This window comes from Anguilla anguilla, chromosome 13 (assembly GCF_013347855.1).
Source record: "Anguilla anguilla isolate fAngAng1 chromosome 13, fAngAng1.pri, whole genome shotgun sequence".
NCBI lineage: Eukaryota > Metazoa > Chordata > Actinopteri > Anguilliformes > Anguillidae > Anguilla > Anguilla anguilla.
The window spans coordinates 28,708,738-28,723,770 of record NC_049213.1 but is presented as its reverse complement, the minus strand read 5'-3'; the positions used below and the strand labels follow the sequence as shown (position 1 = coordinate 28,723,770).

At 38.8% G+C, this 15,033-nt stretch overlaps 1 protein-coding gene across 4 annotated transcripts in view; it reads right to left on the bottom strand.

Moving 5' to 3' along the window:
* cntn4 (contactin 4) overlaps window positions 1-15,033 on the bottom strand; it is a 147,188-nt gene that overhangs the window by 101,000 nt on the left and 31,155 nt on the right. For all 4 annotated transcript variants that reach the window (XM_035389277.1, XM_035389276.1, XM_035389278.1 and 1 more), the window contains exon 3: window positions 847-979. In XM_035389277.1, the coding sequence (XP_035245168.1) occupies window positions 847-979 (133 nt within the window). The remainder of the gene's footprint in view (window positions 1-846; window positions 980-15,033) is intronic.

The following is a 15,033-nucleotide window of genomic DNA, read 5'->3' as shown; positions in this document are numbered from 1 at the left end:
TAGTGTCAGAATGTCCTGTTCAATACCAGAAAATATTATTACCTCTACTACAACACAAAATGTAACAAAATCTTGCTATATTCTCCAGCCTTTTTGATAGAGAGAAATAACACCAGATATGTTTTTAACAGTCCCCTAGTGCTGTTGTCACAAGCTTTACCCAATTTACCTTGTAGCAAAGTAATTCCAGAAAATTAAAAATATACCTACAGCCAACTGATTCATCCGTGCACATGGACACAAGCAGTCTCATAACTGAAGCTCAAAAATATGAACCACAATGACAGTAAAATCATTATTAACCTACATCACAAAGCATTTTGTTGCAGTACATCCTGTGAATATAGAGGCATTTCGATTTGATAATCGGGGCATTATTCATTGCACAAACACCGAAAAAGGCTCTTGAGCAAGGGAACTAAAACAGAATTAAGGAAAAACTTTGCAATGAATACAATAATATCTACACATTAATATTTACATTTTTAGTAGCAATCACAATGCACCCAGGTAGATGAACAAAGACAGGAAATCAAATTGTAACAAAGTGCGGAATGCAGAGAAACACAGGCCCATTATCAAGACTTGTCTTTGTCAGCTACTATAAATTTTGAATCTACTATAAATATGCATACACACAGGCACACACGCACACGTACACACACACACACACACACACACGCACACGCACACGCACATGCACGCGCACACACACACACACACAAACATCCATATCCACGTCAACATTACATACAGACTGGCTTCTGGGTGGAAATAACCCAACCATTGTTTGTCTCCTCCCCTGTTACAAGCTGTCCTGTAAAGGATGAAATGGAAGAGGCTCACCTGTAAAAAGGAGATGGGTTTCCCTGGGCCTCACAGCTGAAGACCACTTCCCTGCTCTTCTCCATGGAGTCCACAGGAAACACAATGCTGCCAGGCTGCTTGGTGAAGGCAGGACTCTGCAGGCCAATGCTTTCTGCGTGGGTGAGAAAGAACCCAATCTCCACTTACACGGTGTGTGAAATCTGCTTGCAAACAGAACAATTAGTCAAAGGCAGCAAACAGGCCAGCCTTCGTGCTGCCATTAAAGGGCCAAACCACAACCAGGCAAAACATATCAATTTATCCTGCCTGCCTCCACTCCACAGCTGAGAAAAAGAATTATTTCCAGTGTGGCGTGTCTTCAAACTCTATTTAAGCCATAATGGGATCACTCCTGATTTATACCAAACAGTGCAGGATGCATTTTCTCTTTGCCACTTCTGATGTATCTCTCATTTTCCCAGAATGCTGCTGGAAGATTCAAACGTGAAAGGGATATGTGGGCAATTAGCAGTGCAGAAAGCATTCCCCAGTTGTGGTTTTGTCTCTGCGCAAAAAACACACAGAATGACACCGTTGTCTCCATTGATTCTCAGTCAGCCGTGGGCCACGCTATCTTGTGGTAGCTTGGAGGCACTCTCTGTTCGACTTGTCAAATGGCGCAGAATAAGCACGCCCTTGGTTAAAGGTTAAATGACAGCATTTGTAATCATTTTTTAAGTGGCCTGAGACCTGACCACACTTGCCTCAGAGTATATACACCAAATTATCTAACCAATTTCTGTCCATATATCAGACTAATATCCCCAAACCAGATCTATCATAACAGCTCATCTACTGTTAGTTTGATATCTGTAGTGATTTTCAGGCACACCAAGACACACATACACACACACACACTGAACATTTGTATATTGCAGATTTTTATCCATTATTTTTCCCTGATAGGTTTCTTAATTCAGTTAAAGCGACAAGAAATGCTAAGAACATAAATGCATCACTAGGTAGATCATGAAATATTATGACAAAGTGGTGAGTGGACTGAAAATGGCAGGGTTCCATTACTTCTGTAACTAACAGTATGATGTAAGCCTTATGCGTTTTCCAGGCCATTCTAAGCTGAAAAATAACATTAATCTAACGTAAAGAAACAATTATAACTGACTTTAATGAATAATTACCTTTTTATATTTACCCTAACAAAAAAAACAGCGATGAATAAATTTAAAAAATGGGTTGCCACAGCTGCTGTTATTCCGTTTGTACTTCCATGAATTCCATGAATGATTATGCCATAACTTCCGAAGATGCAAAACTGAGAGTCAGCCAAAGCAATTTTTCTCACTTAATGGTCGTTTTTTTTTTTTTGTGAAAGTATGATTATTGATAAATTTATTTGAAATGACTATTTCTAATTTTGCTTTCATGGTAATTCCACAATGGAATATTTCCTCAAAAAACTTGGCATCCAGGAAACTGACTGAGAATGATACTTCTTTAGCCACATGAACTAACCATGATGAGAGAACTATTTTTGCTTCATATATTGTAAGAGCACCTCACCACCTGGTTACCTCAAAGTCAGATAATAACAAATGTTTGTGATTATATACGTATGTGAGTACACCGGAATGAAAATCAACAGATTCACAATAAAATATGAATGTGCATGAAGTTATTACATCATAATGTTGAGGTCTGATCCCTCCATCACATGGTCCATGCATTCCAAAGTCTCTTAACATCTTTTAACAGATGTATAATGAATTCAGATTCACACACACACACACACACACACACACACACTTATATATACATACATAAATACATACATACATACATACATATTGCATTATATATATAATGCAGTGTGTGCAATACACAGCTAGTGAACTATCCAAGCAAGTATAATTTGTTCTGCAAATGAATTAAATGTTTTGTTGAATTTGATTCATTTTCCTAGTCTGAAAGGAAGTAAACCTACATTTCAAATATTTAGCTTTAGTGCACCACAGTTTGAATAATTTCAATTTCACTTTATGTGACAATACCCCAATGGAGTTGTCAGAGCAGTTGTTGATTGTCACCATGGGGATGGACCCAGTGGTGGAGGAAATGTGTGGTAACTTTATATAATAGACTTTTGTAGATTGAAACCAATGACTGCAAAGTATTATAGGTTTACAGTCAACCTCTACAAGCTGCATTAAGTGAACAAAGGCGTTGGGAAATGTTTCTTTAGAGAGTGAGGAATCTTCTGGGAGCATAGGATAACCTTCTATAGGGGGCAATATAGTATTTTTAAACATTTTATCAAATGATAGATGTATGAATTACCTTTAGTTGTGTACTGCCATTTGCTAAACACTATAAAGACTGCTTTGTCGCAGACAGCTCAAAATAACGATAGAATGAATTTGAAACTGTTTACAGCATAAAAGGTCAGGTTTTTATTCACTGACAGCAAGCATTCACACTTTCAATACAGTTGAGATCCAACCCACTTATTTCCTCTCCTTACAAAAGAGCAAAGGCTTTTTAGCAGCAGGGGGTTTAATGCAACCTTATTCAACAAATAACATAATCGTTCAGGAATAGAGAACAATATGCACTACTCAATGCATCATTACATTCCAGCGAAACGTAAACAAAGAGTAAAGAAATAAATAAAATACCTGACAAATCACTGAAATGGTTGCTCACATTCCAGCCGCTGTGTTTTAGTTCTTTGTCCAAAAATCCCATTGCTGCCTTTGTACAATTATATTAGTCATTCAGACGTCATTGTTACAGGAATAAATGGTTTTGTCCAAAATCTGTTTATGATAAAAAATAAAATGCACCAGAGTCCCTTGTTACTTTGTCTACATTTCAGAGCATATATACTCAAGACAGGTTTGTTTCATTCTAAATATGTCACATCCCTGCATTCCTCTACTCTTACCAATCAATTTGCGGCTGAAGGTTAGCCCCCATAGATACGCTGCTCTGCTGATTGCCAATGGAATTGATCTGGAATAGCAACACTTTAGATGTGCGACATGGTTTTCAAAACCAGCCAAAATGACAATTTTGTGCAGTTAAGGTTTATGTGGGTCACACCTCCTCCCCCATTTTACACACACAAGACAGCCTCCCCGAGGGGTGCACTCTCCAGCTCGGCCTTGACAATCTCTGCATGGCTAAAAAGCCCCTCTTCTTCCACTCACCAGCTTAATTGGCTTATTCCAGAATTCATCTGCATTGAATGTGACATGAGTAACACAGAGAGGCAGAGGCAGGAAACACTCCTGGGAGCTGACAGGTGTGCAGGGCCTGCAATACAACAAACCCCCTCAAGTCTCTAACTGGGGACTGCATTCATCATCGTGCCTTTCTCACACATTTTCTCATTCCTTTCTGTGAGGACAGGAGGGCTTTTTCTGTCCCCCAACTTATACAAAACAAAACAAAACAAAACATTTTTCTACCATCTCTTTTGTGCCTAATTTGGAACAGCCCATTGTGCCTCAGGAGTTACTATTATGCCATCTGCACATATGCAAGGTACATTGCAGCAGAAGCCTGTGCTCTTCACAGATTTCTCCAAACATGAGCCAGTGAGCTCTTTTACACTTTACAGGCCACACTGTGCTGCAGAAGAGAGATAGTGTTGATAAGAGATCAGGAGGTGCATCTCAGTCTGGCAAATCTGCTCACATGGTGAGCACCTTTCCAGACTGAGCCACTTGAAATCCCAGCTTTCATCTGCTACCTCCTCTGAGTGATATTTAGAATATACTCCATGTGTGTAAACAAATCCTATACTCAGATATAAACTTAGCTCTTTAGTTGTAGCTATAATTAAACAGTGTTTTAGAGCATCAGATTCTGTGGAGAAAGCCTCATACATTGCTCTCAGTTCATTAAAGATCATCACAGTTGAAGAGGTCAGATACCACATTCACACGCTTTTATTGTACAGGTAAATATCAAAAGAAAGAGTTAGAAAAGAGATATAAAGAGCTCGGAGAGACTAGCCAAAAATGAACGTTAACATTTTTTCTTACTTTTATTGAAATCTAAGTGTTGAGTATTTTTCACAAACACAGTTAAACCTTCAAACATATGACTTAAGTAACAAACAATACTTTTGTTGGCAATAACACTTGAATTTATACAGGATGTAGATCACATTTTAGGTGGATTAAATCCAGCCCACATTTTACATAATCTCAGGCGAAGCAATTTCTCGCATCCATAGCACCCTATGACATTTTTTTATTCTCAGAAAACAATACCTAGCTATACAGAAAGTGAAAGACAGCTACAACTGCAATAGCTGCACCTAACTTTACATGTATCACAAAGCATGGATGGGATTTAAACTAAACCAAACTAATGCTAGCTATTTTTTTCATATTAACAAGCTATTTACTCTTATGAACACTGTGTTCCTTTTGCTTTGGTGTAATCTATAGCGATTGTTTTTTTTTTCAAATATACTTGATGTAGTACATCTACCCATGTCATCTACCAGCAATGGTCAAAGGATTAACATCCTTAACATCATTAACACTAATGTTTAATTCAATTTTACCACTAAAGTTCTTAAAGCAGGCTATACATTTAATTGATTCATAATTATTGCAAAATGGGTGGTGAGGGATATTAATAATATCATTGCATGAGAATAAAAAAAACAAAATATTATTGCTTTCTTAAAAGGGTTGCGTAACTTCAAGGACAAAGAATCATGGTGGTTAGACTGAATCCCCTTCAGGGTTTTCACACTTTATTTTCATTAGTGGAAAAAAAAGCATCAATTACGTTTTTGCTATGAAGCAAGAAATGCAATTTAGTGCATTAGACATGACAAAGGGAATAACATGGTTTGTTACAGGATTGTGCAGACAAATACAAGCATACATGAAGACTTACACAGCCACATCTTAATTATATATTTAATTCCTGTGAAACTACTTCTGGTGCTGACTTTTCAATGTTGCATTTTACTGAGGCCAAGTAAGAAAGTTGAGCTAAGATGCACAGAAAATGTTCAGTGTTAAATCAGCTGTTACAGAGTACATATGGTCCTTATTTGACTTACATATAATCTGTTACAGTGGGTTATTATTATTATTATTATTATTATTATATATTGGTTTCCACAAAGGGCTGCCTGTCTGTCACAATAACCCTGATATTGAGTATTTGCAAGGTTATGGCATTTCCAACATCAAAAACATTGGAGACCCTTCGTCATTAAGTTTACCTGTGTCCTCAAATAAAATTTTCATGCCGTGCACTCGTCTGCACCTGTGTGAATGTATGCGCGGAAGAAGAAAAACACATTCAAATTTTTTTTCCCCTTCACATCTGACAACACGATTAAATTTTAATAATGTCGAAAGTGTGTTATCTGCACACGGGGAAGGCCGCGGCAAACAGCCCTGCATATTCCTCTGGTATCCTAACGCAGTCCCAGCACCCCATTCAAGTACCGCCCTAACGGCGCTGTTTTGTTTCCACTCAGACAGACACGTCATCGGAGTCTCAGCTGGTTTGCCTAATTCCCCCAGTGATGTGGCAGACGCTTTCCGTGTTCCCAGCTCAGGAAGCCCAGGAGATAGGGAATACTGAATACTGATGAAACCGCGCAGCACCGCGCTGGGGAAATCAGATGCTGCTCTGACCCGTCTTCACAGTACAAAGTGAAAGGCAGTTCGCTCTACTCTGCCTAGCAAGTGTTCATCAAATAACCGGCATCATTTGCCACCGCTGAAATTTCCACCACTTGCTATTAAGATGCGCAACTGTGCATGTGCACGCGCGTGCCTGCACACATCGCTGCATTGGGAAAAAAAAATATATGGGTAGGCTGAGATCATTCAAAAAATTTGCAGAGCAGATAGACAGGAAAGGAAGCAGAACGAGAAAGCAAAAGGCATGAGCACTTATGTGCAATTAAGTAATTCATGGGTTTACAGTAATAGCTAATTCTTTTGAGATCTATCCAGTGTTGATGAGATGATGAGATGATGGCAAAGTGAAATTTTAACTAAACAGCCCATCTTTAGTGCAATGATACTCTGTGGACCCCGCTCAAATTCTCCAGAACAGGTGCAAAGCCCTTTTAGGAGTGAGGAAGTGTACATCAACACAGTTCTGTTCTCTCTTACTAAGCCTCCACAGGCAGCACATGTTGAGCAATGCACCTTCTCTGCCTATCAATTACCATCACAGTCATTAAAAAGCTCGAATACAGTGGGTTTCACCTATTCTGTTTCACAGTGAGACAACCTCATTATTTACCATACCCTCTTCCAGGCCGCTTAATGGCGACCACCTTTAAAAAAACAACGCACACAAAAAAACCTTTGAAACATAACACACTTCGGTAAATCATCAGATGTGAATAAACATGGGAGGGAGAATAACCAGACTCGTACCTTTTTTTTTTTTTTTTTTACAGATTACACAAATAAAATATTCATTGATGTGCATATCTGAATGGGTGCTGATGAATAAATGCAAAAAAAACTGGTAAACAAAAGAAATGAAAACAGCCCCTGCACCTGGTCTTAAGTGCTGACATCATCAATTAGCAGGGGCTTGCCTGAGTGGTCGCCAGGGGAGGCACCGCCACGCTTCATCCTGCCAAATAATTGCTTCTCCAGAGGAGGAGCAGGTGAGTCCACCTGGAGAAGCGGGTCGGCGGTTACTGTGATACAGTGTGGGCTTTTATCAACAAGGTCCGGGCTCTCTCTAATACCATCATCAACAAGATATCTGGGCTAATGAAACCTTTAATGGAGCACCCATCAGTGTTTGAAGAACAACATTAGGAAGTAAATGGGTTTGGGGGGATATAATTTTTCGCTCAATCAGGGAGTCTAAAAATATTAAATAAGCTTGAGTGTTTTATCAAATTGATTGCTGGGTTCACTCATGCACTGTAACCAGATAGGAAATAACTCAGCAGGAAAGCAGAGATTCATACCAAGGCATGTTATGATGTTCATTTATGCAGAAGTGTATTTTCTTTTTCTCTTCCCACTCTCACTTTCCTTCATAGTACAGTGATGAAATCTAATACACCTCATAATCTAATGCATTCCCAATCAACACGTTGTAATGAAGTGAGGATGACTGTGACGGTTTAGGAGACACTGACAAATGGGGGGCCACAAGCGTGGGGCGCCTCGCCGTCTGCCTAGCAGCAGGGCAGATTCGCTGGCAGCATGCCTGAGGATAAGGTGGCATGGTGGCCATTCACCCCGTGGCAGAGAAAGGCTAGTCTAAGCCCCTTCCCCACCCCACCTCACCCCACCCCACGCCAGCCCCCTACCTCTCTTCACCTCCTCCTCTACCCACCACCTTACAAAGGATACAATGCCTGGAGAGGGAGAGCTTTGGTTAACCGGTAATGACCAGCCTCTGACCTGTTCAAAGTCTCACTGGACTGCCTGACATGCACAACAGTCTGGTCAGGGTCAGGCTAACAGGCAGTACAAGGGTGGTGAGGAGCAGCAAGAAAAATGGCCTGTCAGTGATTTGGTGCGAACACATTATATGAAAGAGTGCACAGCACCAGCTAGTCAACAGAGCAGTATAGAGCTCTGTGTTTCATGATGCTAGCTCACATGTACTGTGCAGAGCACAGCCCCGACAATATAATACGGACAGTAGCCATATATTTTCAACAGTACAAAAAAGCAAAGTAGCTTTGATATCCAATTAAAATATTGATGGATGGTTTCTCTGCAATATAAAATAAGATTCATTAAAAAACAAACAAAAACAATGAAAGAACCCCCTCTCTATTTATCCCACATGTCTTGAGGCAAGCACCTTGACGGTGACACGTATAACTGTAAGTGTACCAATCTTGAGCTCTTATGGTGTTTTCTTAGCATGTGAAATGTACTTCTGTATCAATTTGCTAAAGGACTAAATTGCAAAGTGCAATTGTAAATATATAATAAACTTTTTTCTGATGTAATTAACAATAATCACATTTTCTGAAATTCTGTGTTCAAGGAAAATATTTAGAATCACCCAAACTAGTTAAATACTGTCCTGCAAATATAAACGACCTATGCAAATAATAAATAAAAACATTTGAAAAAAACACTGACCAAATCGCAGTTAACTGGAATTAATATCATGACAGAAAGAAAGGGGATAGAAGGATCCCTGTTTCTCGGTCAGCTGTATGTTTTTGCATCATTAGTTCACACGCAAGAAAGCTAACAAAAGGTCTAGAGTTGATTCTATGTGTGACATTTGCATTTGGAGTCTGTTGCTATTGTCTGTCAACATGAAGACCAAATAAGTCGCAATGCCAGCAAAGCAGGCCATCATAATGCTGAAAAAATGAATTGCCATCAGAATAAATTGAACAGAGCCATAGCCAAAACACTGGGTGAGTCAAAATCAACTGTTTGATCCATTGTTAGGAAGCAAGAATGCACTGGTGAGCTCAGCAATACCAAACGGCCTGCTTGACCAAGGAATACCACTGTAGTGGATGACAGAAAAATAATTTCAATTATGAAGAAAAAGCCCTTTTTCAACTGGCAAACAGATCAAAAACACTATCCAGCATGTAGGCATAGAAGACTGCCACAAAGAGACTACACCAGCATAACCTCAGAGGGTTCACTGCTAGATGTACACCACTAGTGAGCCTCAAGAACAGAACAGCCAGGTTACAGTTTGCAATAAGGTACATTAAAAAACTGTGGAGTTATGGAATGTCTTATGGACAGATAAGACAAGTACTAACCTGCATCAAAGTGGAAAGGAAATAAGGATTTGTTTAGAAAGAAAGGAACCACCCAAGATCAAAAATGCTCACCTTCATCTGTGAATAATGTCAGAAGTAGCATTACAGCTTGGGCATGTGTGGCTGCCACTGGAACTGGCTCACTGTCTTCACTGAAGATATGACTGCTGGAAGTAGCAGGAGGATGTATTCTGAAGTGTACAGAAACATCTCCAACCAAATGCCTCAAAACTCTTGGATGGCGCTTCACCTTGCAGCTGGACAATGACCGCAAACATACTGCTAAAGCAACCGGGGATTTTTCAGGGCCAAAAAGTGGAATGTTCTTGACTGGCCAAGTCAATCACCTGTCCTGAATCCAACTGAACATGCATTTCACTTGCTGAAGACAAAGCTGAATGCAAAATGCCCCAGAAACAAACAGGAACTGAAGATGGCTGCAGTACAGGCCTGGCAGAGCACCAACAGGGAACCCATCTGGTCTATGGGTTGCAGACTTCAGGCAGTCATTGAATGCAAACTATTTGCAACCAAGTACTAAATATTTACTTTATTTAAATAATAAATAAATAATTAAATAGTAAATCAAATAGTAATTCCTTCACAGTTCATCCAATATGGATGTAAATACCCTCTGCTAAATGCCATCTGCAGTTTAACCTCATATTCATTGTTTTATTTAAAATCTAAAATGCTGGAGTACACAGCCAAAACAACAAAAAAATTGTCACTGTCCCAATACTTTTGCATTTAACTGTATATTAGTCACAGACTAATGAGACCATGCATATGAAACTGTTCACATTGATCTGATGAGCATATGACAGAAAGATTCCTATAATATGTTCCATATTATATAGTATAGCATATTTGATATTGAAGTTCACAGATCTAATTCATATGATAGCTGCTTCAGACCATTGGGTACTTTGTGAAGCTAACTGCTTTTCTCAGGAGCACAATTACAATGTTGGGCCTGAGAACTGGACCTACAGCCTTCTGGTTGCGAGCCCAGTTCTCAACCAATGCTGCCACCCACATGCACATTTTGCTTCATCAACATTTTCACAGATACATCCTAGTTAAAATGAAGTTTACAGCACAAAGGACAAACCTGCCTGCACTAGAATGTGCAAACAGACAAACTGTGTAAGACAATGTTGTAGTACTCATCTCCTCTTATTTCAATTCTCAGTCCAGCACTGACAGGTACTACAGGGATTGATGTTGTTGGTTTTACTCCTGTCACTCGGCTTCTGACAGCAACTCCACCAAGCAAGAGAGGCCGGATAGTGTATTGTGTATAGCTAACATTACTCCATTGTCTCTGGTCTTTTCAAATGTGGCCAAAGGCTCTCTCGTTTCTCCGAAATTTTATTCATTCGATGAATGCACCTTCCACCACAGTCATGGAATATTATTTAGAATTTTAGATTATCTTTAAACAAACATTTTTTTTTTATGCCATGCAGTATTTTGAAACTGAATATGGATTTTCTGGAGAAGGTTAAAACTTACAGGACTTCAGAACTGCTTTTGCTTACTTCTTAAGATACGTTTGACAGTTGAAAAACTCCACATATGGACCACAGACAACACACAGAATTATACATATGACATCTAGTTTTAAATCACAATTAAAGTAGCTCATAATATGAAACTGAGTAGATGGAGGATGGAAAACTATGTTGCAACACATCATTAAACCCACCATGCATTTTTTGTGTACTTGTTTGTAGTTATGTTGACATCTTATCATAGGTAGCTAGAAATACAAAAGGGCAATTATAATTTGCTGAACAATGGTTCTGCACATTTCCATGGGCTTTGAGTTCTGTGAAACATTCTGACCTGAGATAAGCACCTGCAGAACTGAATAAATGGGAGCTGTGTGGTTGTGGGTACGGAATAGTACACATTTAATCTGTCCAATCACATGCCCCGTAATGGCCTAGAAAAAACAAATCTGTTCCACTTCATTTGCTTTCTACCACTGCAATATTTGTGTATGATGGAAATAAGGCAATGGTGGCTTTGAATCCAAAATGTTAACAAAAATTAGCTTAACACTCTGTGGCAAGGTGTGCATACAGTGTTTTCAATACTTCAAAAAATGACACACACATGCCTTGTTTTTGTATACAGAGCATGCAGTCATGTCAACTTAAACCACATACATACAAATGTGCATTGTTCAGATTGTTTAGGCTTGGCTTACGTTGTGACATTGTACCAGTCAGACACTAAATTCATACAATGAATGACCTTTATTATTGGATTGAAGGTCACAATCAAAACAGAGAGTGCATTTTTTTTAAGAGGGCAGAGGTTAAATATTTTGGGATTCAACTCTTTGAGCAAGTGAGACCATTGCTGCTTTGACTATCTGAAACCATTGCATAAATGCTAATCTGTCATACCTTTCACATTCAGACATGATTGCTGCACATATTTGTGCCTCATTCTCTCTCTTCATTTCCCTGTCACTGTGTATATTTACTCATGTAGAACCCTACATTATGGGCTGTGACATATTATGTAGCCCTTGCTTGTTCATGAGTCATAAATGGCTTTAACAGGCTAAACAAAGTCAGAAAAGGTTCCAAGTAAAAATATAAATCTCCTTTCAAGCATCCGAAGTTTTGTGCACACAGTTCCAATCAGAAGAGCCCTGTAAATGAGCTATGAGAATAGTCTCAGGGTTACGAAGAAGGTAACATTATACTCAAAGATGGCTCCCAGGTAATGGCACTTTGATTCTCCTGCAGGGCTCCTGCTTCATTGATTGTTGCTTATATTTCTGTACCAACGAGTATGAATAAATAATAAATAAACAATTCCAAAGGGAAAGCAGCTTTCCTCACATCTATACTTAAATACAATGAAAAATTACACCTTTAGAAAACATACAATGTCTCCAAAATACCTCCCTGAAATAAATCATACACAAACCTTTTAAAAACATGATTCGTATTACAGTATGTCAGATTCCATGCCTTTGCTCATATTTGCCTGCTGACTACAAACAGCTGTCAAAAGACAATATTCAATATTAAAGACAACATCCAATAGTCGATATTAACAATGCTGATGATCTTAAAACTTTAAACCTGGATTTAACACATTTTATCACATTACATTAATACAGTTAATTATTGTATTCTTCTTCCTGCTTGGCATGTGCGATTCAATTGAAACAGCCCCCAGAAGCCAGTTAGTAATGAGCAACTCAACAGGATATTAAATTAAGATTGAGTCCTTCTGGCTGTGCCTGAGGGTCAGTCCAACATGATGCAAACCTATGAAATTCTCTGATTACCTTGTCAATGTTTATGGTACACTAAGTGCAAATGAACATTTTTAACTATCTTGAATGTTTGCATTTTATGACTATTAAAACTGATGAATCTTTAAGGGATCAAACATTTTATCAGGTAGAAACATTACACATTAATGGTCAGAATTTGATCAGAGCGAATATAATATAGCCATGACTAATTCCTAAGCCTCTATAAAAATAAAAAGCTTTTATCTGAAAGAATAAAATTAAAACTAGCAGTTGGGAAACATTAATATACAAAAGCAATATATGACACATACTTCTGAGACCTGGCAGAAAAAAACTATTTTCAATTTTTCTTGCCACAATACAAGTAACGTGGATGACAAAAACAAGTTGTAGTGAAAATTTCAATTATTTTATTAATTATTTTATTTGACTGACCATTTCAGTGTAGGTTTCAGCATAGTAGAACATATGCTTCTTGTGATTAAGATCAGGGACTCACATCCATCTTACCCATACATGCCCATAATAGTACCCAAAGTATTGTCCATAAGATTCACTGGAGAGAATTCCACAGGAGCCAAGCTTTCACAAGACTAACCAATCAAAATATGAATTCAATTATTTTTCAAATAATTTTGACCTACAAATACATCCAAGTGATATTTTTCAGTACATTCACTCCTATTTATTTGTAAGTCAAGCCTAAGTAAATACACACCATGAGGTAGAAAAATGTAGGCTGAAATACAGTGAAAATGTTGACTGAATCCAGTCCCGTGTTTTACTAAATCAGTGAGTCACAGCCACCACTGTCCAGCCTGCAGTGTCAAAGCTTAATTAGGAACTGAAATATGATCAATTTGTGAGCCACAAATCCTATGCCTGGAGAACCATGCCTTCTGGCACACAGAAGTAATTATGCAGAAGTGATTTTAAAGTCCTTCCAGTCTCATTCTCACCTGCAGGACAATGTTTTGCAATGCACAAGGCTGCCCAAGACTGGTGCCAAAACTGAAGAGGGAAAAAATATGCTTTGGAGCCAAAATAAATACCTAATCTCAAATTCAATACCAGCTGACAGCAAATGAAATTGCTGAGCTTACCTCAGCATGAATAATATGCCCAAGAAGGCGCCTAGCGCTGAGGAGATTCGACTTTGCCAGTTCTGGAATCCTTTCAATTCCGATTCATATTTTAAGCCTTGAATAACAAAGCTTCCCTGGTTTGGTCCTAGACATCTCTCCCCTTCTTCCTCCCTCAGATAAGGCACGTCCAGTGGAAGCCCAAGTGTTTCAAGTGTCTTTTGTTCCTGGTCTCCTGCAGGTTTTTTTTTTTTTTTTTTTTTGAGGTATTGCCATCCCCCTCATTCTTTGGGGAAGAAAATGTAGGATGCAAGCAAGGCCTACAAGCAGAGCACAATCGGATACATTGACTGCACATGTGAACTTAAGAGAAAATGTGTTTCTCCATGCTCGGAGGAGCTCAGTGGATGTCTAAGTGTGCATCTCTGGAAAAGCCAATGTAAAATACTATATAAATTGCTTCAAGGTCAAGGAATTGAGAAACGTTGCTCATATCTTTCATGCTTCAGAGGGGCTATTAGAATGAATAGTGTTCTCATGCATTAACGTAGCTGAGAGAGACAGGATATATTAATCCTGAGCAGATGAGACACATATATATAAATGTACAAAATGCATTATTGCAGATATGACCCCTTAGTGCTAGTTTAGTGACACAATGGACACAGAACCAAAAAGAAAAGCAGTTAATGTTTTTTTCAGCGGCTAATTTGTTCTCATTTCTAGCCTCATTACCTGTGGCATTGTCTCAAAATCAGGCATTAGATTTTAGAATAAATGGTGCAACAGAACACATTTGAAACATACCCTGTTATTGTTGAGCAAGAACCAGGCCATGCTAAGTTCAAGTTCTGGGTGGTTTCCCCGCCAAGTGTGCCCAAGACAGCTCAGCAGGTGTTGGCCTACTTATAACCTCTGGCTGTTGGTAATGTGTTGGAAAAGCAATCACACTATGCTGGGTCAGTTGGCTTTGGCTCAGCTTGTGCTGTGTTGGCTTCAGCTGTGTAATGCTAAAGAGTTTTCTACAGGACTGACATCAAGGCTTTAAAATGATACAAAACCCCAAA